Raw genomic sequence first — 27779 nt, forward strand, 5'->3', positions numbered from 1 at the left:
GGAGAATTATGCGGCAAACTGTCCCTTTTCCTGCAATTTGGTCATCCAATTACGCTTAAGGTATTTTTAAAAATGACAAAATAAGAGAAGAAATTTAAACTTTCTTAACCCATTCCATGAGATAACAACAAATTTCGACGTTAAATAATTAAAAAAAAATTAATAAGCATCTGAACACTTTCGACCTCTTCAATTCTAAGGGTATGAAAATGGGAATGATGAGAAGCAAGTTCTCACGACTCACCTTCGATTGTCAAGCGCTCGTCTCACTTGTTCCGCTTCTCAGCTCGCTATCGCACTCGCAGTTCGCAGTCATTCAATAAACTTCAAGCCTAGTGGACATTCGAAAGTTATAAGTTCTTTTTTCTCCATATTACCAATAAGTGTGACAGTGATACATACCTACCATTATTTCTGCTGCGTTCAATAACCTTTTTATTATTAGGTATGTTTTTGTAATTGGAACAGTTCTATCAAAGATTGCTCTCCTTTGGTTATATTTCTAACATTTTATTAGACACATCCTCCTATTTCGGATGTTCTTTATTAAAACGCCTTCCCCATCCACCCCTCCCAAATGCAATAATCATATTAAAGGCTAACTAATTATAGCCAGAACGGCATTTTTACAGCTGTAAACGTAAGCTGTTTCATCCGGATCGTGATCTAAGCACGGAATTCATCTTCGGGAGGGGAAACGCAGGGCCCAACTGCTTCCTCTCGGAACAAGTAGGCGGATTTTCTGGAAATTTTGACAGCAAGGAGCGAAAGTTCAACAAAAATAACATCAGCAGCTTCAACTGTACATACACTTGTGCATAGGAGCAAATATAAAACCGAAATGATGGCTGAGTCAGACAACACGGCGGAAGCGACCAGGCGGCTCAATGTTAAGAAACAAACCCTGGACGATGCGTATGCCATCCCGGCCAATTTCCTCGAAATTGACGTGGTAAATCCGATGACGACGCTTACGGCCGGCAAGAAGCGCTACACAGACTACGAGGTCCGGATGAGGGTGAGTCTGTCTTATCGTATCATATGCTGGCGGTCTCTTTTGTCTGTTTCCGAAGATGCGAGTTCTTTCTTTATATAAACACGGACGAACATCACGGACCTCCTTCCTGCGATGTGGAATTCCCCATAATCACGCCTAGAGATGTTTTAAGTTCCTGCCGGACATTTTTTTTGTCATTCCTCTTACGAGGTGTTATTCATTACGAATTTCCTCCGTATTCGGCTAGCAATATGTGTAGGTACTTATGCAGTTATGATAGTGCAACCAACCATATTCGAGTAGCTAAAAATATAACATTTGTGTATTGTGTTGATTTCGGTTGCTTTCATAATATGTAGATTGCAACGAAAGGGAATGGAAGAGCTGCTATCGTCAGCTTGAAATGTGCGATAAGCGCTTTAGAAGAAGTCAGGAGATATTCCGAGAGGTTTAATTTGGTTTACACAGTTCGCAGATACTTTATGTTGTGAAAGCTTTGATTTAGTCATTTAATTCTTTTTCAACCTGAAGGTTCCCGTAAAAAAATCTCAATTATAACTATTGCATTAGGAATAACGAAGTTAAAAACACTTTAAATACTTCAATATAACGGTCGAGTGTTCTTGAGGATTTCAGGTTGAAATTTATTGAGAGAACCAGATAATTTTTTTTTTTTTATAATCATCCTTTTGTAATTGCTAAGCCAGTGTGGTATCCCACATTCAATCAAGTTAAGATTAAAAGATGTACGAATTGATAAAATTTTTAAACTGATTGACGTCCTGGACACTTTAGGAATATGTTCAGGATATCTGAACGATGGACAAACAAAACAAGCTTTATTTGTAAAAACTTCTATATTTGAAAAGTATGCATGTTCTTTTTTTCTTAATTAAGACAGACTTTGAGTAGTGTTGCTGATCAATCTCTGTTATGAATAGTTAACGCTGTTAGTTGGGCCTTTGTATTATGGTTTATGTTTTTTTTTTTCATTTTTAGACCAACCTGCCCGTGTTTAAGGTGAAGGAATCCAGTGTCCGAAGACGGTACAGCGACTTTGAATGGTTGCGAAATGAACTCGAACGGGACAGCAAGGTAATAATCTATCCATAACTTTGTATCTTTTGAATCTGTTTTAGAAAAATGTACCATCATTACGATGCCTTTTAGTTCTTTGTTTATGTCGGGTTACGTTGTATTGGGCTTCCTCATGCGTACGCGAACTTGCTAGTTCACGTCTTCCCACATTATAGTTTGTCGCAAAGCTTATTAGCACATCGGGGATTATGACTCAATCACTTTCAGCCGGCAACTGGGCCGTTCGTTGATGCATTTTCTTTTCCGCTTTCCAGATCGTTGTACCACCACTACCGGGAAAGGCCTGGAAACGTCAAATGCCGTTCCGTGGCGACGATGGCATCTTTGACGAGAACTTTATCGAAGAGCGACGAAAAGGTTTGGAGCAATTTGTGAACAAGATTGCCGGGCACCCGTTGGCTCAGAATGAACGCTGTCTGCATATGTTCCTGCAGGAGCCAACCATCGACAAGAACTACGTCCCGGGCAAGATACGGAACACGTAAAAGCATGCAGTTACGGGACAGAGAACCACCTCCTCGCTGTTATTTCGTTGTACGAAAGCGAAGGCAAGGAACAAGAGTCTTGTAGACAGTTTGCTAACTTCCCGGTGCGAACAATTTTGGAGGAATGGTTCATAAAATAGCAGTTATGAACGAACTTTATATTTAGAGACAAATATTTCAACAACTACAAAACAAAACAACTACCCAAACTACAACTGATTATGTTAGACTTTCTTGTTACAAAAGATCTTCGGTGTTAAGAAGTTCATCGAATCAATCAGAAAAGTATATATTGCAGACTAATGTTAGGTTCAAATTCGCGTAATATCAAACAAAAACACATTACATAAAACGTTCTGTCCTTTTGGTGGATTTTGATTACTTGTATGTATATATTTAAAGGATATCACTATCAGCAACATTTGGCTAAGCGTTACGATTTTCTCTAGGATCTTTCTTTAAGGAAAACGTAACTCTCTGCTTTATCGACGTTCGATTTTGATCAATTCTTGGACATCTTTTTCGAAATGCCATTCTTATATAACCTGAATTGTTTAATTTTCAAACAGTTTGCAATCACAAATCACTGTTGATGTAAAAAACTTAAAAAAAAAACATAGAATCTGATCCTCCCACCCAAATTATCCCCAATTCAAATAAAACTTCGGATATTAGTATGGTTATTATTTCTGTAGTTAGGTAACGTGATGATCAGCCGTTGGTTTTCCTTCTATCTATACATATTTGGAAATACTGTAATACAAATATGGAAGGTCGGTGGTCCTTTCATCAGGAAAAACATACGTGAATTCCACAGTATTCCTTCATCAATAACACTGCTGTTCGATTTACGAATTATCAACTATGCATGCAGCAACAGATGACAGAAAAATTAAGGAAAAACGGAATAAAAATAAGTAACCTGTATTTTTCTCGGTTTTATAATCCCATCAGCAAAAAACCAGAACGAAACTATACCACACGTGTGTATGTGGGAATTGGACAGAAAACGTGGAATTTGCGAAATAAATCATTTTTTTCCTTTCAAATGGATGTTTTTCTTGACCGTTCTTTTCTGCCTATTTTAGTTCTACTAGGACAGTGTTTTCCTTGAAATGTAGAAATAGTGATAGAATTTTCAAATTCGTATTCGATAAGTATCTTACTTTTTTTTTTTTCATTGCAGATTCGTTACATGGAAGTTAAGATTCGTTATTTCTTCAATAGTTTGGCAACCCCCCGTAAAATTGGAATTCGACATGATGTTTTGACCACTTGTACTATAGACACATGCATGGCCCTTATTCTGCGCCGCGCGTTAGGTGACGATATTCAAGTCACCTTATTCCGATAGTCAATGTAAGTGAAATGGCAGAAATTCATTCCCAAAGTTCACCCGAAGTGACGTTCCTCACCTAAAGCGAATCCTGAAATCGAGTAACTCGACTATCGTCACTTTATGTGCGATGCAGAATAAGGGCAACAGTTTTATTATTTTGTAGTATTTTTAACAAAAGATGTGAACAAATATAATGATATGAGAACCATCCATTCTATTCAGGGGATACGAAAGAAAGGTGGTCTATAGCCCCTAAGATCCTTCAGGTAGAACTGAAACATCAAAATAAATTCAAGCATTTATCGGCTTGATTCTCATCTGATATCTTTACATATACTTTAATACTAGTTTTATCAAAGTGTAAACAAATTCTGAACATAACATGTCTTAAAAAGCTGGGTCCCGTTTCATTCGCAGAACCGCGCACAACTACTGATTCTGCTGCGTTGATGGTCAACTGTCGGGCGGCCAGTCTCACCTACCAGGGACACTTATTTCACAAAAGCGGACCGGTACGTCGAGGAACAGTTTACTATCGATGTGCTGCGCGACGCAAGGGCCACTGTAAGGTATCGCTGGCCTTGGATTCCCTGACCAAACGGATTCGTCCGGCTAGCATCGGCATAAATCACAACCACCCTGCACCAACAATCGCAATGGGAACGGGACAATTACCACAACCAATTGCGTTCGACGATCACGACACGTTCATATTTCAGGGGAAGAAAATGCTCTATGATGGTTTCTATTTCTATCGGCATGGTTCATCGAAGGATCGGCTCTACTGGCGATGTTCAAACTGCAGTCCTCTGGGCTGCCAAGCACGGCTTCACACCGATCGTGCTGGACAGATACTGGAAGCGAAACAACATCATCTGCCTCAGTGTCGACGGGCAGATGAATCGGATTTCGGATGAATGAAACTTGGCCAAAAACCATCTGGTAAAGTCAGAATTAAGTGTATATTTTACTTAGGCGATTGAGGATGCGAAAACTTTAAATAATTTTATCAAAAATAAACCGCATGCAATGACGGGAATATTTTGTATACTCAATGATTTTAACATGCCCTGCGCGAGTCCCTAGAGGGTAAATTTTGTAGCTTAATTCTAACTGTTGCTGATTTTTCGATCAGATTTAACACGTTGTACGCGAACATGCGTCAACTAACGTCTCCCTCTGCCTTTCTTCGGCTGTGGTTGCACTTCATCCTCGTCTAAAAGGGAAAGAAACAACAATACAGAAATGGAATTTTGGTTTTCTTACTTGTCTGTATAGTTTTGTTGGTTTATGCATAAACAATTTCTAGCAGCTAGTAGTTATTTGTTTCAATAGTAATCGAAATACAGCATAGTAAACATCTACTTCTAAAAATACCTTAACTACTGTTTGGCCGCCTAAAACTTATGATAAGAACTTAATATTGAATTGATAAGAAAAAAACTGAAGAACAAAATTTCAGAATAAAAAAAATCGAAGTTTAACGGCGCGTTCGTAAACTGATTTTTTGAGTGATGCATCGATTTGTTTGGTAGATGTCAAATCACCTTCCAAAGCTTTTGCATGCAGTTTGTTTAATTTACGAACGCCAGCATCGATAAAAAGAATCACTTCGATAGAAAAAAATCAATTTGCGAACACGCCGTAAGTCAGGCTCATTCCTGATTCTGATTGTTCATGGACAAAAGTGCCTTTAACTTGCTCTGAGGGAACATGATTGTTGGTGCGTAAGTGCAATTATGTGTGCGTTTATCTAGGGGGTGAAGCTAGCTATACGAATGGTTCAACTGGACAGAGCTACATTTTTCTGTCTAGTTTTGCACTTGAATTCGTTTGGTTTTGCGCCTAGGCATAGCATCAGTGTCTGCAAGTATAGCAGTGGAAAAGTGAAGGGGAAAAAGAAAAAAATAATTAGAAAACAAAATCATAAATGTGAGGTCTTGATTTTAAAAATTACTAAATGGATTGGTGTTAGATTTTCTATTGACCAATATTATTCTATACATACACGGAATGATAAGGAGGACTATCTAGAAGAACTGAGGGTCATTCAATTATAACTTTTAGAACTGCTCTTGGCAGAGATCCTACGAAGATATGTTTCATAGTCTTTGAGAATTGAGTAAACAATTTGAGAAATTGTACGAATGCTGATCATTATTTCTCCAACAAAATCAGATAATCCTATAGACCAACAAATTTCAGTTTTTACTTACAATTTAGTTTAAAGTAAAGCCTGTTACGTAAACTGGAACTGTTCTTTGAGCAGTTTGCTTGTTGGAAACTTTTTGTTGAAGGATTTGAATAAGTTGGCTTTCCTTCAAAACGAAATCTTAGTAGATTTTTTTTTCCAAAATAAAATCTTGGTACATTGTGCAATTGGCATTCTTTAACGATATATCATCGAAATATTTTTTTTTACGAGGGACCCCTCGAAATATTATGTTACATTTTTGGTTTGTAAAATTTTGTGGTTGGTTAGAATTAAGGTGCTCAACCGATCAACCGTACTTAGATTGTTCCAAATAATGCCCTGATTATAGAAACTGATCAACGTTTTAAAAAGTGCTTTTATTTAAATTTTGTCAAAGTCATTAAAACAGGTGCTAACAACAATGGACGTTTACAATAAAAACAACACATTCGATAAATTAAGCTCTTATTTGCACTAAGTGGAGGCACATATATGTTTGCGTTTTTAAATGTGCTAGTTAAATCTGTTTTACAAACTACATCAAATCCATATCCTAGATGAATGGAGCTAAAAGTTCTAAAATATTCAACCTCATCTAATGAATGGTTAGTGCATGCGGGTTCTACGTTTTTGATGCTGAGTGCTACGGTTGGAAGCTAGAAAGTGAAGCATACCAGTTACATTATGTACATGACATGATCTACAATGAGATCCTAGAGATGGCGAACATCCCTTCGATCAATGATTAAAATATCAATCAACTTCGAACAATTACCTGAACTGTCGCTCTCGATGACCTTGGTGACTTTTTTGGTCTGCCGGATGCGAGCCACAGCACGGGCACTGGCAGATGGTGGCATGTTTTCTTCCTCACTGTCACTACCGCTCTCCGAGGAAGATACCTTTTTCCGATTGCCTCGACCACCACCTTTACTTGTACCTGCAGCGCTTTTGGCCTTCTGAGTAGCTTTGGAACCTCCAGCCGCTTGTCGGCCTCGATTTCCTCGTCCACTTCCTGTTGCGTGTTGTGATTGTTGGGTACCACCACCCTGTTCCTGACTGTCAGCACCGCTGTCCTCGTTAAGTCGAGCGGCGCCTTCTTCCCGGATGGCCAGACATTCCTCTAGTCGACTTTCAAATTCTGCCACCGCAGCCTGTGAATAAAAAAAAATAAGAAAAAAAAACAAATCAAAAAAGATTTCTTGGCAGCGGTGGGATTCGAACCCACGCCTCCGAGGAGACTGGTGCCTTAAACCAGCGCCTTAGACCGCTCGGCCACGCTACCCTTGTTGATTATCACTTGCTTAGATTGCGAGCACGCATTTTATTCCACACAGGGCTGTATTCCAGGGGTGCCCGAGTCACAAGGTAAAATTTCTAATGTAAAATTTCAAAATTGAATGTTAAATGATTTTGGTCGCATTTGGATGAAACTCTATTAGGTAAGTAATAAGAGTGAAAATGAACAAAAAATTTTGATTCGGCAATAGCTTAACATCGCAACAAAATTATATTATATTATATTTTGTTGAAAGATGAAATGCGATCCGGTTTCATTGATGAAATTCTCCTAAGAAAGTTTTTTTTTAATCCACCGGGTAAGTGGGGATGGATTTTCGTATAGTTCAACTTTAAAAAATCATTAAAAAAAATCAGCAGTGGGTCAATTTTGATCAAATCGCGTTCAATGTAATGCAGAACATGTTGTTCACAAAGGCTGAAGAGATGAGCTTGATAGACGCAAAGCGAAAAAAGTTATCACCAGAGATGCCAATATGCCTGATTTTTCAGGCTTGCCTGATTTTTCGAGGTCCTGCCTGACAACCTGATAAGCCATTAAATTTGCCTGATTTTTGAAAACATGCCTGATTTTGCCTGATTTTTTGGAATGTGATGAAAAAGGGTACTAAGGAACTGGATTAGGTACAATTTCTGAAGAGAAATAGTGGAAATGCGGCTAAATCAAAGTAATCGAAAGATTTCCTTGAATTCTTATTTAAAAAAGGGAAATAAAGGGAATCTGTCGATTGCTTTGATTCAGTAGAATTACGCTCACAACACATATTAATTAGAGAGAAAATGAAGAGCGGTGACTAAAAAAAAAAGGTCATCACTTTAAGCGAAATTTCCGTTACTATATCTTAGCCTGATTTTGCCTGATTTTTTTTCGCCAGTTCCCTGATTTTTGGAAAAAAAAATGTTGGCAACCCTGGTTATCACGTAAATTTTTATGGACTGCTGGTGTCTTCACCAGCGTTACCACATATACAGATTTTTCAGTGAACATACAGATTTTTTGAAATTTTCAAACCAAGAATCTGTATATACAGATTACAGATAATTGGAAATTTATACAGATTTTATACAGATTTTCAGCAAATGAAAAAAAATCTATGATATTTTGATTATGCTTTGAGTTAATCGAGAATAATCTCCTTTGATGATCCAACGTTCAAGCCATCAATTGCCATGCTCAGAAATGAGAAAAATCTTCCAGATTATAGTTCGAAACTGCATCAATGCAACGGTAAGAAAACAGTTTTCAAACCTGTGTCCGAAAATCATATACCAAGATCAGACATTGCATTACACGCAATGTAACTTTTAATGGTACCTAGTTAAATATCATTGAGTTACTTCAGCTGCTGTGAACATTTTTCTTGCAGTATACAGCGATTACAACTAAATACAGAAACTGATCAGAGACAATTGACACAATTTAAAACTCCCATCTAATTGATAAACCCCGGATGGAAAAAGATCGTTGCTTTTACGAAACATATCCACTTTAAAGTTGGCGTGACCTTATTTTTTACATGTAGCGGTAGCGGATATGTATTTTGTTCGTTGTACAGGAAATTGGATTTCTAGCAATGTTTCAAAGTCTCATTCATTTGTACAAACAAACCAAAAAGCGGATTGCATGTAGCAAAATCACAGAATTATCACTGATTTGAAAGATCGCACAAATGTCGCAGTTCGCAATAATGAAGAGGGCAACTAGATTAGTGCTCCACGCATTATAAAAAAGGTCATCGTAGTGCAATGTTAGTATCCGGATCAAAATTTTGAATACAGATTTTAATACAGATTTTTGAGATTTTATACAGATTAAAAAGATTTTTTGCCTCGAAAATACAGATTTAAATGTGGCAACGCTGGTCTTCACTTACCCCGCTTTGTGGGATAAGTGGGGACGGTAGATTTTTCCTTTGATTTCTTAGTAAATTTTCATCAAATTAGTGTTTTCTTGGTTGAATACGTTACTTTATTGCTCGAACCTACAAAATTTTGAAAAAAGTTCATGGTACTGTTAGTAAAGCATCTTTCAACAAGTACCTACTTTTCCCAACTTTTCATGATCGGAATGCTAAATAAAGCTAAATTTTATTGAATGAAGGAGAGAAAATTGAAAAAGAAAAAAAATGTGTATAAGTATCAAGTATGTATAAAGCCGTCCCCAGGTAGGGTTTGGAGACAAATTTTTAGATTTTTGCAAATGAACTCTTTTCTTAATTTTCAACCGTCGTTTTTTTTTTTCCTAACTGGTTGTTTCGAATGTAAGGATTGTTTCAACGTAGAGTTTTTCGTCAAGAGCCAGCTAGTTTACGAGAAATTTGCGATTGAAAAAGATGCACATCAACTCCACATCGTAGGTAAAAATAGAAAATGAACAAAAAGTCACCGTAAACATCAGCTATTGTCGGAACCGTATCTCTTCCACAATGGATCGATGGAAAAAGCTAATTTTCCGAGTGGAGTCGCCACTAGCGCTCAGAGCTGTCAAACCTCATGATCAAAGTAGCTAAGAAAACATAGAAAAATCAACAAAATATGGCACTGTGTTGTACTATGAAAATTCGCGCGGACAAAAATCGGAAAAAAATCAATTAAATTATTATTAGGAAGGACTTTGTTAAAAAAAGCTCGTATTTCAGAACTCTTCTATTCTTGATATTGAAAAATAAGGAAAAATTGCAAAGATATATAGGTATGTTTGATAAAAAAGTAGCAAGGCAAATTTATGGTCACTGATTACAAAACATTACAAAACAATACTTTTGATGTAAACGTTAATCTCTATGAAAATACAGTGTTGAGTAGCTTCAGAATCACGTATAAGAATATAAAGTTTGAGAAAATGAAGGAAATTAGAAAAAAATTAAATAATTAAAGATTTCGAACGGGATCATTTAGGTCCTGCTGATTTGTTTACGTGGATATTTAACAAGTTCTGAAAAGTTCAGTTTCGATCTCAAGATTTAAAGCTTTTTTAGAAATGCACCATGTAGTGAATAGACGGGGATATAGAAAATAAATAAAACCTGTCATCCAGAATACACAGCAGCTCAGGTGCATCGTTATGGCATTTATAATTAAATTTATTCAACAAGACACTCACTACGCCCGTTTAAAACTTAAACCTCAAGAGAGTTGCAAAATTATTAGCGTGTAGACTTACATGCTGGGTATTCACGCACGAGTATGAGAGAGAAAGAGAGTGAGTAAGTAAGCAAGGACGTTTAGGAAAAAAGATCATTCTGAGGAATAAATTTGGCAGTAATAGTCGCGTTTTGTTCGAAGTCCAAAAAAAAGTGGTAAAGTGCTAGTTTTCTGTGGTCAGCGTATCAGGAATGGATCCCGAAGGATACGACAATGGCGCAGTCACTGCTCCGATGCGGTAAGTTCCTATTTAGCACCTAAAAAAAGTACGAAATGTTCTCAAAAGCGAAAATAGAGAAAATGGCGGCGTGACCTATAAGTGATTTTTTGGGCACAAGATGGCTGTTAGTCGCGTAAGAATCAACCATATGAATGTGTTAGTGTTACATTGTATTTCGTAGAAAAAAAAAACGACACAGTTCCTGATCATAATTAGAGTGCTAGTCTATACCGATATTTATGATTTTTTTTATAGAACGATAATTTTCATAATAAACTCCCACCGCGCTGTCGAGTTATTGACCCTTGATGAACAAACTTAATCGTTATTCAGAATCATAGTGTTCTACATTGATGATAAAAGTTGCGAGTGCTAGTCTCGATTCCTCGAAATTCATTTCGACTGATAGTTTCGATTGTAATTTTCCAACTCTAAAATAGAATGAAAAAGAAGAAGGAAGAATCAAGTGATAGTCTCGATTTGAAATTGTCCTATTTTGCGATAAACAACATCGAGTGCTAGTCTCGATTATTTAAAAATAACTTCGAGTGATAGTCTCGATTTTAATTAATTTGTTTGATTTCGACTCAAAAAAAGGAAGAATCGAGTGATAGTCTCGATTTCAATCTGTACTAATTTAGTGATAAACAACATCGAGTGCTAGTCTCGATTCTTTAAAATTTCGAGTGATAGTCTCGATATTAATATGTTTATTTGAGCTGCTGTGTATTCTGGATGACAGGTTTTATTTATTTTCTATATCCCCGTCTATTCACTACACACCAGTGTTAGTCTTTTGGACCTATCCTCTATGAAAAGTAATTATAAAACGATCAGATCAGTTTTCCAGATTTCCAGGTCACCCGTCTTTGACTTTGAAACTAGGTGTTCTAACGGGCTACCTATGTTGTCCTAACTTTTTAAACGTGTTTTTTTACAAATAAGAGCTGCCTAGAAGTTTTTAAAATATAAAAGAGCGGCCACTGAAATGATAGGGGCCTGAGTTCCGCTCAAATACATAAATATTTTTTTTCCATTTTTTTATAAAAAAAAAATATTTAATTCTTTTAACTTCATTTCCAAAATGTGATCGTGAAATATAACCCTTTGATCTTACGATCGTTACCAAAAGAAATGACAGTCAAATTGTTGAAAACATTTCAATTCATGTTTGTGTTTCGAAATTATCGAAATTTTACGGTAAGTTTCAATATTAATCAAACAAAAGCTACTTCTCGAGTAGATCGAAGCATATAGACAACTAGTAAATTTTGTTTGATTGTTATTAAAACTCACCGGACATCGTCGATCATTTCGAAGTACAAACAGAAGCGTTGAAAAAACCAAAACTCCAATTAATTTAAGTTTGTCCGCTTGCTTGTACGACAATCTCTCATAGTGCGTTACCATAGTTGGCATAGTTACCACAGGAATTGTTTTATTTTCATAATAAACAAGAATTAGCGCCAAGGATACACGCAGCGAAAAGTAGTACCATTGAGATAAAAAAAATACATCTTTGATTCAAAAACCTCGTGTACATTGAAACAAAATCCATTTCTTTGATTCAAGTAAATTTTGTATTGAACCGAATTTTTTTTCCATTAAACCAATGTTCCAAATTTTTGAATCAAAGTATTTAATTTGAATTCAAAGATTTTTTATTTTGACTCAGATTCAATGTAAAAATTCATTGATTTAGATGAATTTTCTTTTGAATCAAAATATTTTTTCGTCAAACAGTCGACACATCTTCATAAGCTTCTGTTTGGTGAACGGGACGGCTGGAAAATTTTCCGCGCAACAGCCAGACAGCACCGGAATCACAAAATCCGGCGTAGGAAAGTCTTGACAGCTTTAAGAGGGCAAACGATAGTGGACTCCTGGGTAGGTCTTTCAAAATCAATTTAATTTCAAATAAACCAACTTAAAAAACTTTTTCAGGGCAATCATTCATCCAACGAATTCCTTCCGATCCGGTCCAAGGAGACATCTTTCACCGAAACCCTTCATGAGTGGTTCGGAAGGAACTGTCGCCAACAAACATCGTTCAGTAAGTACTTAATGCAATTTTGAATTTTTATTGTTAGCATTATTTAGCTTAATATAGTTTTTTTGTGAGCTTTATAATAAGAGAAGCATTTTTGTCATAAATTTGTATTATATGCGCTATGTAAAAATGTCATGTGTACATTTTGTTCTCCTCTTTATTTACAGATGTACCAGTTCAAAACTCGAATTATAGGGAAAATCGATAATGTGAACATGAACTTTCAAAATAAATAAAATGTTTTAAACCATAATTGATTTCTTATTATTTCCAATAGGACGATAATTAATATGTAGTACTAGAATTTTTAGAAACAAAAAGTAAAATTAAAGAACAAATGCTTTTAAATTGAAACCCAAATATCATTGTAATAAACGAAAAGTTCGTAAAATTAAACGAAAAGGCTTTTGAATCAAAAGCATTTTGTTTTTTGGAACAAAGATAATGTTTTGATTCAAAGGAAAGCATTTCTTCGAAACAAAAGAAAATGCATTTGAATCAAAGGAATTTTAATTTGTCCCAAAATCAAAGGAAAAAATCCTTTGTTTTTGCGGCACTTTCCTTTGAAACTAATTTCTATTTTTCTGCGTGTAGGTATGAAGTAAACATGAAAAGTTAGGCTGACAAATTTTATGAGGTTTTAATTCATATTGAAATAATTTTTTTTTTCAACAAAGTAAAAATAATTATCTGATCGAGCGATTCTATGTGCGTGCTTGTCTTAATGAATTGAGTGCGAGTGGTGCGAAAAACAATGGAGTTTTATGTTATGCTTTCTAGAACTTTTCAGCACATTTTCGAGCCTGACCATTTTTCAAAAACGGGTGAAAAAACGTACATTCAATTTGAAATTTTCAAACACAAAAACCGGGTACTATCCGGACAAATCAGAGCAAAATTTATCCATTTTTGAACAAAATCAGGAAAAGATAGGAGAAACCTGTACCTTTATTTTTTCGTCGAAGAACATCAAATGTGTTCCATAGCCTCAAAAAAAATCTTATTAATTTTGATGAAAATAATTATGAAATATCCGTTTTCGGATCAGAAATGAAAACAAATAATTGCTCAATTTGATTTTTTTGGTAAATTCAAAAAATTATGTGAATACACCCGGACAAAAACCGAACCATTGTAATACAATCCAGGAATCCGGGCTGATACGGACAATATTTTCCTTGAATATTTGGGCACGTCAGGATAATCTGGAATGCTATACGTTCTAAAAACCGTATGTATTAGAATTTTTTAAATCGATTAAGAAATATATTAAATTTATTGATAAACCTAAGAAAAAAATAACTAAATTTAAAATCATTATCATTGTTTTGAAGGTAAAGGCAAAAAAGGACACTTGTGTTAAAAAACATTTGAATTAATTTCAATATAGCTGATTGTCAGTTGGAACATCTGAGAAGTTTGTTATACCGTTAAAAATAATCTTTTTCATTCCATTGAAGTAATTCAAAGGTTTTTATTTCAACAGTTGAAGAATCAAAATGTTATGGCTTGTCATTTGATCAATTTACTAGCATTCAATTTACAGTTGCATTTATCTAAAATCTAAATTATTTCATGTCACCCTAACCTGATTCGCTTCAGTACCGCCATCTGATAAAAATAAAAAGGTTTTTAATAAATACGACAGATGACAGGTTTGTATCTCTCTAGCGGAAAACTACGCAGGAGGTGCTTAAAGAAATCCATTATTGGATAGATTACAAGTAAATTTAACATTCTGCATAATAGATTTGTAAAAAAAGTATACAGTATTATTTAAATAGCCATCGTTCCCACTTACCCCGCGTCCCACTTACCCCGGAGTACCTTAATAAGTTTCCGCGGTAAAAATAGAGGGAATCGCAATGAAAACAATTTAAAAAGGTTTAAAACATTGCTGGGAACAGTTCCAATATCGCCAAATATCATTCAACACATATCGAAATGCAATTATATTGCGTCATTAATTAATTGACGAAATAAAATTTGTTGATGTTTATTTTCACTTTAAATTTTAAATGGGACCACATAATTATATTACTTAAGCGATAAACATGCCATCCCACAATGAATTGATTAAAAAAAATCTAAAAGTTTGAGGCCTCTGAGCAAAAAAACCTAAAACACTTTGAGAGCAAAAAATACTGGCAGCGGTGGGATTCGAACCCACGCCCCCGAAGAGACTGGTGCCTTAAACCAGCGCCTTAGACCGCTCGGCCACGCTACCTTGTACCAGCCCCCTCGCTACAAGTGCTACAAAATCAAGCGAACCTCATCTCAATTTCTCTCGTTACCTTCCGAGCGCTTTAAAATAACTAACGCACTACCCGTAACGTATCTGAATGCGTCTTTGCTAAGTAAGCGTTACTAGAAGTTAAACAGTATCAAAGTACATGGAAAAGACAGGTACGCCTTTGCACTGAACCTCACTTGAAAGCAAAGCGTTCTCGGATTCATTCCGCCAAGGAATGATCCGGTTACCTCTAAAACAGAAACATTCGAAAACGACTCGTCAACTTGATGTGACGACAGTGGTTTGAACAATCCGCGATGCCAGGTAAATGTTTGACGTTTTATAGTTAGGAAAAAAGATAAACAAAAGCGTGTACATTTTCGATGAATTTAAAACTCATTTTACTACGGCTTTTTACTTCAGAGATCTCTTAAAAAGTAAGTAGAATCAATTTTTAGGTCTTCTTCTAGTATTTTAAATATTTTTTGAAAAAATATTGATAGCTACTGTATAGGAAATGATAAATGATGGAATAATTAAAAGATTGGCGTCACTGGCAATAACCTAAGAGCACTTACTCGGGTCGGTGAAAGAGCGAAATCTTTCGATATTGAGAGAAAATAAAGTGTGTACACGAGAAGAGAACTCCATGACGACAGTTAGGCCTCTCCAGTCTCTTGAAGATTGACTAGCAGTTGACTAAGATCTGAAACGTGTTGGCGTAAAGAGACTACTATAGGCTCGTTATGTTGGTGAAGGAAAATCAGCAACCATGTCAACTGTGATATTAAAAAAATTTAAGCTCTGCTTGAAAGCCCCGTGCAAGCACGCGTGCAAGTACACAACATGCTTGCATACCAACTAAATAGTTATGAAATTTTGGCAGTTTTATGTAGAATGGCAATCAAAATTATTTATTTCTCCTACGTTCGCCATTTGATTCTTTTGAAGTGCATTCATCGGGAACTAGTTTTGTAATTGAAATTTTGGATCTGGACCATTGAAATGGTCATTCAAAATAGATTTTAATTGACATTAAACATTCGTGATGAAAGCATGAAATCACTATAGAAAAAATCGAAACAATAACTCACCTTGAGTTCCGGTTTGGCCAGCTTGTTCGTGTTGCTGATGATGGTCTTGAACGAGCAATGGATTTCGTCGTACTGCACCTTGTCCTTGAAGCAGCCGATATTTTCCGATAGTTTCTTGATCGTTTTTTCGTTGTACGAAAGTAGCGAAAGACAAAAGGCTATATCCCGCCACTGGCGTTGTTCACTTGTCACTCGAAACCGTAGGCACAATTTCTCTACCAGACTCTCGATCTGTTTGTCTTTATTGATGAGACTGATAATATGTTGCATGATGATCTGATACTTTTGTTCTTCTAGATCCAACGAAGGATCGCTCAGCCTGGAAATGATATCTGGCAAAACGTTATACAGAATGTTTGATTTGTTGGCGATTTCCTTGAAAAATTGCTCTGTGATCACTCGGATCTCCGGCACAGAATCGACGATGCACATGGCTAGATCTGAAATTTGTCCCTTCACACGAATCATTTCGTGCAGGATTAAATTGGAGAGCATTTTCACTGCAGTGAGACGTAGTTCAACGTTTTTTTCGTGCAACGTTGCATACATGTGACTGGTCCAGGGTTCTATGACATTTGGGAAACGGAATGTTAAATCTGAAAGGCCGATAACGATGTTGCATTTGATTTGATTATTTTTCGTGTGTTGTAGAATGTTCATTAAGAATGGCATGTTAGTTTCACAAAAGCTGGAAGAAACCGACATTAGCCGGATTAGTGTGAGCACTGTACATTTTTGAAGCAAATCGTCTTTGTGACGATTTGGGTATTTACAGACTTCAATTATGGTGGGGATGAAACGGGCTATCAGACTTTCTTTGGAGTAAAGCATTTCCGTTTCGCATATGAAAGTGATTTCTTCGGCTACTGTATCCTCGGCCGTCGCTCCGCTTAGAAGTTCTTCTTCTTCTGGTTGCTCTTGTTCTTTAGCACCACCAGTACCGGACAATCGTTTTAGAGCATTACTGGCAGATACGTTTATGCTCATGTTGGCAGTGGCCCGTTTATTGGTTTTGTTTTGGGCTGCAGTTTTCTTTTTCTGATTTTTCAGTTCGTCTTTCAATTCCTGGCGATATTTCAAATTTCCGTATACATCTATATCGAGGTAGATCATCTCTCGCATGGCTACATATCCAATTATGAGTACAAATCTCGAGATCAAAAACGTTGGAAGAGTGGCGCTTGATTGTTTGCCTTGTGAAATTTGTGATAAGCGACTTTGTTCGTCTTGAGTGGAGCCAGGGATTTGAGAAGATTGAGTAAGTCTGTGATCATCACTTGCACTGGGATTGTTTAATGCCGTGGCCATTGATTGTAGCTTTTCGTAGATCGTGACCAACATGTTTTGACTCACAAGATCTGGAGTATTGACCATTTTATAAACAAAATCAAACGTTTTCGTGCCTATACTGTCAAAGTTCGAAACTTTGCTGTTGAAAAATAATTTCGTGAAAATCTCGATAACTTTTTCCACTGATGCCGAATCCGCATCGTACCGCTTGTAGTACTTCACCCCGTCTTTTAATTTTGGAATCGAATTTATCAGCAATGAGAGGGTCGCTGTGAAAATGCGATAATCTTTACGACCACGAGTTTCGAATCCTATTTTTTCGATCAATGATTGATTTGCTGAAACCACAGATGGTTTAGCAGCAGAAACCATAATTAGTAATTGTAAAGCTTGTCTTGATTCAGCATCGTTGACGTTATCAAGTTTCTTTGTGTAAATCTCAAACATCACTTGTATCATATTAGTATCCAAATCCCCACTTTCGACCCAATCCTTTACCAGAACTTCCATTGCGGTGTAGTGCCCCATTGAAAGGTTGATCATGAATTGGCATAGGTTACGAACGACCTTCACGTGCTTTGCTCGACCCTGCAGATCGACGTCAAGAAGAACACGTTTATATGCCGAAGCGACAGAGCTTCGTTTTTCGGCGTCCGATGACCAAACTAGATACAACATTTGCTGCATTCCACATTCAGTACCCTTGATCCCAAAAAGATAAGCTGAAGTGAAGAAATCTATTGCTTCATAAACATCCGATTGAGATTTAGACATTAGCATGTCCTGCAGTTTCGGCACAGCATCTGATACTATCTCGGAAAATCTTATTGAATCTTTAAGGAAGTTTACTTCGTTTTCAATTTTTTGGAATTCCTCGCTTAGATTTTTACCACGACGGCAATTCACGTAATAGTTTTTCAGTACAGTCAAATAATACAAACATTGTTGTTCAACATTCAATTCCTTGCGTGTTTCGCTGTTACCAATCGCGAAATCCACCTTTATGGCCAAATGAATCAAGTCTTTGTAGCGTTGCCCATCGATCATGCTACCAATGTCTCGCATCAATACTTCCACATCTTCCATTGTGCCTTCCGATTCAGGCGGTTTGTCCTCAGAAGAGTTTTCATTGGAAAGAACTTCGGAGAAAATCGGATACATCTGTACTTTCTGATCTTCCCAGTCCTCCTCAATTTGTTTCAGTGCCGAATCTTGCTCAACCATCTGATTCCGAATGTCTTGTAATTTCTTATCTGCTTCTTCATACTGAGCACGTAACTCTGCCAGTGATAGCTGCATTCAAAGAATGAAAAAAAAATAATAGGTACATATTTTTCCAAAAAATAAGCATCAAATTTTAATCTTACCTTTGCTGAAAACGGATTGTGCTCTAAGAAAACCTTTATAAGAGCAATTGCATTCTTTCGGACTAGAAGCGCTTTATCTTCTAGTCGTTCAACGGCTCTTTCCAAAACTTGATGCTGCCAGCTAAGTGGAACGGCATTTTGGCCCTGAATGTGCAGCCAGATTTGTAAAACTTTCGAACGTACGTGAGCCGACACATCCATCGTGTGGTTGAACAGATCTTGCAAGAACTCGTCTCGCGTCTCTTTCAACTCATCGGAAAGTTCTTCAGAGGTCAGTTCCGTCACAATGGCTTCCCCCATAATCTGAAGTACGCAATTGCGCACGACGTACGATTCTAACCCGAGCAATTCCTCGCTCAAAGTCGAAAGATGAGGAATGATGAGCTTCGGTGCTAGTGTTCCCAGTTCGACCAAGAACTGACTGAAGTGTCGAGCCGTTTGAGCATCTGCTGCATCAATACCCAGTCGCTCGATTAATTCCTTGATCAGCACGGGATAGATGGTCGCAATGTTGAACTCTTCGTACAGAAGCATAACTCCGGCTGCTATCGGAGCGATTGATGATTCGTTTTGTTCCAAAATCTGCAATGTCCGCACGGGGAATGAGAGCGCGTGATTGTACCGTTTGATTGCCGTTCCAAGAATTTGAAATACGCTGTCAACTACGCTACGGGTCTTCACATAAGATTGCTCCAATGTTCGGTAGCAGATATCGCAAATAACACTGCAAGGAAAGATCAAACATCTTTTCAAATGGAATATTTATAGAGCGAGAAATCTTAATTCGAAACTTTGGCCGACTATTTGACAAAAAGAAACCAAAATTTATTTAATAATTATCAGACAAGGTATGCTTACTCTACAAAAGATTCTTCGCAAACAGGCGGATCCCACAGTCTCTCGAGAGGTAGTTGGAAAAAGTTGTACAACTGTACCACACATCGATATCGTTTATTGTCCCAATCTAGGCATTCGATTTGCTCATTATCTTTCCGTTTACTGCCACCTTTACCCTTGAACAATCCTTCCGATTCGGCCTTGGCAGATTTAACGTGGGCATCAACTGCCTTGACGGTACCCGCCATCAAGTAAATCAACATTTTAACCGCATTCAATGCTGGCAACCGGTCGTCTTGGGATAGATCCGATCGGCTAAGGATATCCGCTAAAGCCGTTCCTAACCGGTCTACCGTAATGTACAACAGATCGCACGCGCGAACCAGATTCACTCCGGACAGCTGCTGAGCGTTATCGATAACCGAATAGAATGTATCAAAATGATCAAATACTCCATAGGGGTCCATCATCGGTGCACGAGCATTTTTCAAAGCATCGGGGATTTCCCGGGCATCGAGAACGCGACCGACGCAGTAATTGTTTTTGTCGGAACTAAGGAGTTCCGCATTAACTCGCGGTATCACAAATTGCCACTGCATCTCGATAGATTCACTTTCATCCGAGAACACTTGTAATGAAGAATAGAAATAAAAAATGTATTATTTTGTGAAGTAAATTGTTGAGAAAACTGCCGTTTTTCGGCTTGGGCAAAGCAAAACGAGCGATTAAAATTATTTCGTCAAACGTCCGAGGGAAAAGACACAGCCAAAGAAAACGGTTTCGGAAAACGGCGGCTGACGCTTAAGCGATATAAATAATTTCGTTTGTTTGAAAACAAACTGAGTTGTAACGGTTGTAACGTAGTAACGCATGTAATGTGCACAATCAAGGCGGGTAAAGCTTCAGGTGTGTTCTTATACCAATGCACGGAATCGTCCATCTTGTGACAGGCAATCGTAATCGTAGGCATGGTAGACGAACAATTCGCTGTCAAAAAACGCTCCGTCTCCACCCCCCACCAATGAGAAACTTTTGGTACCCCTTGCCTACTTTTCCTCAATATGCACCCACCCTGTGTACAATTAGGACACTCAGAAAAATCCCATTAAAAATGTCAAAATTGTTATGTACCGGGAAATGCGGATACACGAATTAAAAAGACGCGAGATTTACATACTTACGGCGTGTTCGTAAACTGGTTTGTTTGGGTGATGCATCGATTTTTTTGGTAGATGTCAAATCACCTTCCAATGCTTTTGCATACAGTTTGTTTAATTTACGAACGCCAGCATCGATAGAAAAAATCACTTATAGAGAATTTGTTTTCGTGTGGTGGTGCACCGGGGCACTACCGGTAGTGCACTTTTTGCTGTTTTCATGCTCGTTTTCAGGATGAGTAGTCCACTGGTAGTGCACCATAAAGTGGACGGTGGAACACTCTGAAAATATTCGGTGTTGCTTGCGCTCTCACCAATACTATCATGAATTTTGACAGCACATGCTTCCCGATGTAAACAAATATCAGCTGGTTGGTTTATTTCTATACCGTATAAATTGCGTTCGAGCTGTTTTTTTTCTCTTTATTATCCTGAAGAACGGAGACTTGTTCCGGATTCAATACCAGTGCCGTTTCCAACAGAGGCGGAGAATTTCACCTGGATGGCACGATCCAAAGCAAACAACGCTTCCAAGAAGAAATGTGCCCAGAAGGCTTGCTGCAATCAGTTCCAGGCGATGCCGAAAAAGAGCAGCAAATCCGAGTGCAAAAAGGCCAACCCAAAAATCTGGTGGAATCGCCCAAATCGAAAAGTTTTCTTGTTCGGGAGGTCCTATTAGTTGGTCTCCACAGCAAAAAGCGTTCAGCTGCATCGAAGCTACTCTGCTTCGAGCTGTGCCTTAGGGTGACGATGCTCGGTTGCGCCAAGTCCCGGATTCCCACCCGTTGCCCTTCAAAAACGGTAGTTCGAGACTACACCCGCATTGGGAGCTTGAATTTCGTTTCGGTCTGTTAGCAAAATTTTCTCCCCCGATTTCCGCAATCTGAGTTCGCCAATTTGACTTCCAAGAATTTTTCTTTTGTCATCTGAAAACGGAAATAGGTACTCGAGGTATTTGCGAGGAATGAACGTTCAAAATACCGGAACCTTCAAGCTGGGGTAACTGCAGTCTAGCAGCAGCAAACATAGACCACCCAGAATCAGCTGGTATTGCAGTTATCATCAGAGCCAGAGGCGAATCTACCAAGCAAAATAAATCTGAAATCTTCACAATTCAACATAGTATATAAATTGATGCTAAAATTTTCATATTATTTAAAAGATAATGATCAACTGAAGTAAATTTCATTTCAATTGTCGAAGTCAAACGAAAACAAATACCAGCTGTAATGGATTTTTGACAGCTTGATGTTTTCTGTTGACACTGCCGATTTCACGTACACCAACAAAGGTGGGTGCGAAACTCGATTCATGCTCGTTTTCAGCGTGAAAGGTGCAACACTTTCGGGTGGCGAAAACAAATACGGTATTAGATAGAAAAATTCAATTTACGAACACGCCGTTGAACTGGACTTTTTTTGACGGACTAAAAATGGGACGTGCAACTCGCTTGGACAACAATAATAAAAGCACGTTAATTAATGTTTACATCCCGCTGGTTGGCGCGTCGATCAGCTGACAATAGGTTGCCAGCAGTGAGCCCAGCGGTTTTGTTGTAGGGTGTTTCACGCCCTAACATCTCCTCCCTTAATACAGCTGGTGCGGGTTAATCCGAATCGGCGGTCTTCTGGTCCAAGAAGAACAACGAGGCACCTGGACAGCTGTTTGATCGGTGGCTGACTGGAACCCTACCATATCAGCAGAGCTTGGTGGTGAGGAGAAGGAGATGTAAAGAGCAACGGGACATCGGAGGAAAATTTGGAGACTGCCCTGGATCTTGACCAAAAGTGTTCGGTGTCGCTGGAGGTATCATTGGTACCGAACTTCTCCCCTCTTGTAATTCCCGAATGGCTCGCTAACGTGTTCGCACATCGTTCGGCCAGACCGTTCGATTGTGGGTGGAAAGGTGCTGTGGTGAAGTGCTGGATTATGCTGCTTCAATGATGTGGACGGTTTGATGATCTGGTCGCAAAAAGACGAAATTGGCACCGACCAGTGTCCAAACGCGTCGATCAAATCGATCCCAAGTACGTTGAGCGATTTGTCGACCACGTAGAATGTGCCGTGGCGCTGCTGGCCATTGACGTTGACGGTGGTTGACGTCACACGCGAATTTGAAAAGCAGTTGGAGGGGGGCACCAGAAGCAGTGGATGCTTTTCCTAGTGCGGGGGTGATGGAAGGCTTCCCAATTTTCTCCCACACACGCTTCGACACAACACTGATGTCGGATTCAGTGTCCAACTGGAGCTGCACTTCAGCACTGCTGATTGTTGCATGCACGAATTTTCGTTTTTGTTGCACTGATAGAATTTTCACAGATTGTGCCCGAAAAGTTTTGTTTTGGTTCTTGCGATAGGGCTTCCCACTTTTCTTTTCGGTTACACAATAACCTTCACGGTGTCCACTTTGGCCACAATCACTACACTTGTGGTCCTTGTAGGGGCACACACGAGTGTAGTGCATTGCGCCGCACTTCCAACAAGGGGTTGGGGGAATGTTTTTGTTCGCACTATGTTTCTGCACTTTGTTCGGAGAGTTTTTAGAAAATTGCTGCCGACTCTGATTCACGAACTGCACTGCTGGTCCGGTGGTTCCCTCGATCATGGCTGTATCCCGTTTGAGGCACATCAGCCGCTGGCAGTCTTCCGAAAGCTGCTCCAGGGTAACGTCGTTCCGATCTTCGATCTTCGCTAGCAGTCTGGTTTAACCCGCAAACAAACAGTAAGCACTTAAACTGCTCCTCGGTTAATTTACTTAGCTCGAAATCAACGCTGTTTTTGTTTACCCTGCACGAAAATGTAACAAAATCCTCGAAGGGTGATTTTGTTGTTTGCAGGCAGCGATACCGTTTGCTGATGAGTGATTCAGCTGCACCAAACAAGATTCGGCAATCTTTCGGCAGTTTGGGGAGAATAAAATTCACGTACCGTTCGTGCTCAGCAGCACCCAGCTTCCGGAGAAGAAAACGAACTTTTGCTTCGTTATCGAGCCTGGAAGCGTCTTGCTCGAACAGATCTTCGTATCTCGCGTATCAAGCAGCAAATGTGATGTTGTTGTCCGGATCGTATCTGAATTCCTTGATGTGATTTGACAGCGAATCAAGAATCACTTCAGGATTGGACGGCACCTGTACACCGAAAAAAACTTTTCATATGAACGCTACGTGAAAATGTACATAGATTTTTGCCACCATGAAAATCACGTGAAACCTACACTCAGAAATGAATAAAATATAAAAATAATTTTTATTTAATCATCACGTTATTTCTATGCCAGTAATTGCCGCAGTGTCTAAAAAATATGTATCGGATTATTAATTTTTAATGCACTTGAAACATTTCTCAGCGAGAAATGTCCCAGCGCATAAAAATTAGAACCGAAATATTTCGAACTGTCATTTTCTTATTCTTCTTCTTGCCATGCATGGCAGTCGTTTTATGTTTTTATTTTTTTTTTCAGTCAAAACGTGCAAAAATCGTTTGCGGATGTAAGTATTCCTGCCTTCTGCTGTTTTCTAAAAAGAAAATAATAAATCCGTTTCATTAACTACAGACGGTATTCGAACGTTAGGAGCTGCAGCAGCACCATGGGCGATGACTGGGTCGGAAAATCAGTTCGGTCCATTGCCATCAGAAATGTGGAATATTTGTTGGGGGTTTCGATTGTCCGGAATGGATTCAGCCTCTCCTAAAGGATTCACGCAGGTGATGCTGATTAATTGAACCAACACCGAAGCTGCTCATCCCCGGTCGAGCGAAGCAAAGTACCAGTTCAGCGCTGCTCGTGGGTGGTAAAGGTGGGTGTACTTAATTTGTATACTTAGTAATGAATTTCATATTAATTGAAAATAAAAATTTTAATTATAAAATCGTGAATCATTCAATCCTGAATTCTTTCAATATCATTCATTGCATTCGTTTAGTAAAACCGCCGTTTTAAGTTTCTTTCCATTTACCACCACCAGATGTCACTGTCGTAGATATTTCTCAATGCATAAATTTTAATAACCGAGATATTTCTCGATGAGAAATATTTCAGTAATTACACGCCGAGAAATAATTCTGGGAGTGGGCACGGTGAAGCTTGAAAATACATGAAAAATAATATATTTATATTTTTTTCATTTCTGAGTGTACGTGAATTTCAGGTAGCACACAGAGCTCGCGCAGCAGGCAGAATTCACGTAATTTTCATACACGCAAACTTTCAAAAACGTACCGAGGAAGTTATTTTTACGCAACCGAGAGTTTTTTGGCGTTTTCTTTTGTTTGCATACTTTTCGTTTCTGATTTTGTATGCATCTCAAAAGTTTATTCCATAAAACTTTCGGGTGAGTACTTTAGATCTTCCATTTTGTTTATTTTTAGGCGGTAAGTTGGCGCGGTATATCGGTTGTTCGCTCCGAATTGCGAAGATAATTTAAAATTTTCCAGTCTGAAAAGTTCTACTAGTGAAAATGTGGACATTCTCCTAGGTGGACCAGCTAACTAGCCGTGGTAAAGGATGTCGACATCGGTTATTCTACGTGAATCAACGACTCTTCCGGAAGAGGATTTTTTTCGCTGGCGGACTTCAAAATACAACGCAACCGAAACCGAATCAGGTCAGTTTTAGTTAAAAAATATATTTCAATAAAAACATTAAAACTAAATCCATTCCGACAGGTACTACCTGATACATGTCAGTAAGGTCGATAGTGTGAATGTGCTGAAGGAAAAGGGATGCAGGAGTGTCTATTTTAGGTAATGATTTGTGGTTAACTTGTGAACCTGAAGCTTAAACAGTTAGTAACCTGATAATCTTCTCATCTTTCAGCGGACTTGAACATCGGAACATGAATTTCTATACGCTCCGCCTAGAACGCACGTAGGAAAAACAAGAACTTTTCATCACGGAGCCAAACAATACGACCAAACTGATATCGCTCCAGTGACGCGGACCTGTCCACAAGAAGACGTTTTTAATTATGTCCTCCAAGCGACCAGAGTAATCCGTAAGCATTCGAAGGCAACTGTAAAGGTTCTGCTAAAGCAGTTCACTATCAGCAGGCACACAAAACTGAAAAATATCATTAACGCCAACATGCATTGCCATTTGGTATCTGCTCCAGACTGTCCTTCATGAGTCGATGATCGTTTTCTCACTGATTTCACAAGAAGGTGCCGGATCATTTCTCGGATGCGAACCTTTCTATCCGAAAGCAACCGTTTCAGCAAGGATAAAAGGCCAAGAATGGAAACATGGTGAAACAGAAAAAAAGACAAATCCGGCATGCGTTCATTTGTTTTCCTCGTGGACCTCCGAGGGGAATTTTAGTCTTGCTTGCTCGGTACCAGACGAGCCATGGTCAGAACAAACCGACACTACCGCGTTCTTTCGGAAATTCCGGACAGGTTAGTAGCAGCAATAAATCAAATTTGTTACATTAACTAAAACTTTTTAATTGTCTCTTACAGGTAGAACTGATGGCAGTTGGGACTTCCGCCGGAACCGCACCATTTCCTTTCAAAAGCTTGCGGAAGCTGATGGGAAATGTTCGCGATTATGGTCCGAGTCCCGCACAATGCTTTGATGGTGAATCGGTTACAACCGGATTAGGTAAGTAACTTCCAGTTTTCTCAAATCAATTTTTTTATCCTTAATTTCTTCTGACAGGTTTTTGTGGACGAACGAGGAGTTGGTGCTGTTTTTTTCATTGAAATAAAGACCCAGCAAGCGCCTGAGAATGCCATTGCAAAGGGCAAGGTGTGCGAGACTACCGTGGTTCAAAGTTCGGCCGGCTTTGAAGGCAACGGTCACATCGTAGCCTGCAAACATCTACAATGCCAACACAAATCAGCGGAGACTGCACCATACTTCCTCCCCCCCCCCACGGGCTAGTGCTGTGCTGCACTCGCAACGTCCGTCTGAAGCTGAGTGTGCTGTCGCTAAGGCAGCTGAATTTGCTACCACCTGTGTTCACGCTGCCCCGAAAAGACGGGCTGAAGATAATCTGGAAGCAATTCATAATACGAACAATAAAGAAGTGAAATAAATGTAAATAAAGAAAATAGATTCAAATGCCTGCATTGTATTTAATTTCATTTAAATTAATTCGCTAATTTTCAACATTGTACGATTCTACGCACCGGCGAGAAATCTTAGAAAAACTTTCCGTTGAGTAAAGTGCACTAAACTAACGTTGAGTTTAATACGCTAAACTTGAAGTTGAGTTTAATGCATTAAACTTAACATTGAGTCCCTGCACTTTTTGTCCGAGATGCGTACAAAAAAGTGGCGGTTGAGTTTATTATTTTTGCCGTGTATGAGTTGTAGGTGAAGCGTACGTGAAAATATTGCTGATCCACTCTTTTTTTCTATTTCTGCGATAGCTGATTTGGGCTCCCGTAGGGTACCACTGTAAAAAAAATTACAGTATTCAAGAAAAAAATGAGCATTGTTCTACATAAGGATTATTTATCGACTGAAATTAAATCGGATGAACAAGCGGAAAACATTTAAAGATGATTTAATAAAAAGTTGTCAAACAAACATGTATACCAAATATTATTATCGGATTATCTATTGTTTATAAAACAAAAAATTGTGTTTGCCTTGAGCTTGGTCAATCAGCGGTCGAAATCACGGAAAAATGAATAATAAAAAAAACTGTTTGCGATGGGGTCAATCAGCGGACAAATTCACGAAAAAAAAGAAAACGCTGTAGTTGTTTAAATAAGTTTAGAGTTCGACGACACGGTAGCGATCATTCATTGAATGTTGGATTTCGTGCTATGTTTTGCAGTCGGAGTTATCCGTAAAAGGTTAAATGAAAACGGTTAGCGTGTAGAAAACCGACAGATTTTATACTGATTTGACAGATCGCACAAGTTTCGCAGTTATGAGTGCGCAGTCCAATTTTTTGCGATGCGAATGGTATTATTTCCTATAATAGATCATTATCCGTACACAACTCCTTTTTTTAACTTCTCATA

General features: G+C 38.4%; 3 protein-coding genes, 1 long non-coding RNA gene and 2 other non-coding genes across 10 annotated transcripts; 3 read left to right on the forward strand and 3 right to left on the reverse strand.

Moving 5' to 3' along the window:
* Positions 1-289: 289 nt before the first annotated feature.
* Positions 290-3629, forward strand: LOC129739776 (sorting nexin-12-like). Of its 3 annotated transcripts, none has more exons than XM_055731294.1 (4): positions 290-445; positions 633-1018; positions 1997-2092; positions 2350-3629. In XM_055731294.1, the coding sequence occupies exons 2-4, from the start codon at positions 842-844 to the stop codon at positions 2578-2580; spliced, it is 504 nt and encodes a 167-aa protein (XP_055587269.1). In that variant the 5' UTR covers positions 290-445; positions 633-841; the 3' UTR covers positions 2581-3629. The 3 variants fall into 3 exon arrangements, with proteins under 3 accessions (XP_055587269.1, XP_055587270.1, XP_055587271.1); XM_055731295.1 differs by having other exon boundaries at positions 296-445; positions 613-1018; XM_055731296.1 differs by having other exon boundaries at positions 308-445; positions 617-1018.
* Positions 3630-4862: 1233 nt separating this feature from the next.
* LOC129745886 (condensin complex subunit 1-like) lies at positions 4863-20379 on the reverse strand. 2 transcript variants are annotated; one of them, XM_055739269.1, is made up of 5 exons: positions 19669-20379; positions 18811-19534; positions 16154-18736; positions 6889-7267; positions 4863-5135 (listed from the first exon to the last, which is right to left on the reverse strand). In XM_055739269.1, exons 1-5 carry the CDS (start codon positions 20244-20246, stop codon positions 5086-5088), a joined length of 4314 nt encoding a protein of 1437 aa, XP_055595244.1. In that variant the 5' UTR covers positions 20247-20379; the 3' UTR covers positions 4863-5085. The 2 variants fall into 2 exon arrangements, with proteins under 2 accessions (XP_055595244.1, XP_055595236.1); XM_055739261.1 differs by lacking the exon at positions 4863-5135 and adding an exon at positions 5143-5783.
* Positions 7317-7398, reverse strand: Trnal-aag (transfer RNA leucine (anticodon AAG)). Its single transcript has one exon. It is a non-coding gene; the product is annotated as a tRNA-Leu (tRNA).
* On the forward strand, positions 12240-13042 carry LOC129745900 (uncharacterized). Its single transcript, XR_008737208.1, has 3 exons — positions 12240-12663; positions 12721-12829; positions 12994-13042. It is a non-coding gene; the product is annotated as an uncharacterized LOC129745900 (long non-coding RNA).
* Positions 14972-15053, reverse strand: Trnal-aag (transfer RNA leucine (anticodon AAG)). The gene has a single exon. It is a non-coding gene; the product is annotated as a tRNA-Leu (tRNA).
* A 4886-nt stretch (positions 20380-25265) lies between the features above and the next one.
* On the forward strand, positions 25266-26971 carry LOC129739777 (uncharacterized). Of its 2 annotated transcripts, XR_008735964.1 has the most exons (5): positions 25266-25408; positions 25470-25547; positions 25621-26198; positions 26262-26403; positions 26461-26971. XR_008735964.1 is itself a non-coding variant. In XM_055731297.1 (4 exons), the coding sequence occupies exons 2-4, from the start codon at positions 26046-26048 to the stop codon at positions 26502-26504; spliced, it is 339 nt and encodes a 112-aa protein (XP_055587272.1). In that variant the 5' UTR covers positions 25455-25547; positions 25621-26045; the 3' UTR covers positions 26505-26971. The 2 variants fall into 2 exon arrangements, 1 of the variants encoding a protein (XP_055587272.1); XM_055731297.1 differs by lacking the exon at positions 25266-25408 and having other exon boundaries at positions 25455-25547.
* Positions 26972-27779: the final 808 nt, after the last annotated feature.

The sequence above is a fragment of the Uranotaenia lowii genome, chromosome 1, assembly GCF_029784155.1.
Source record: "Uranotaenia lowii strain MFRU-FL chromosome 1, ASM2978415v1, whole genome shotgun sequence".
Lineage (NCBI taxonomy): Eukaryota > Metazoa > Arthropoda > Insecta > Diptera > Culicidae > Uranotaenia > Uranotaenia lowii.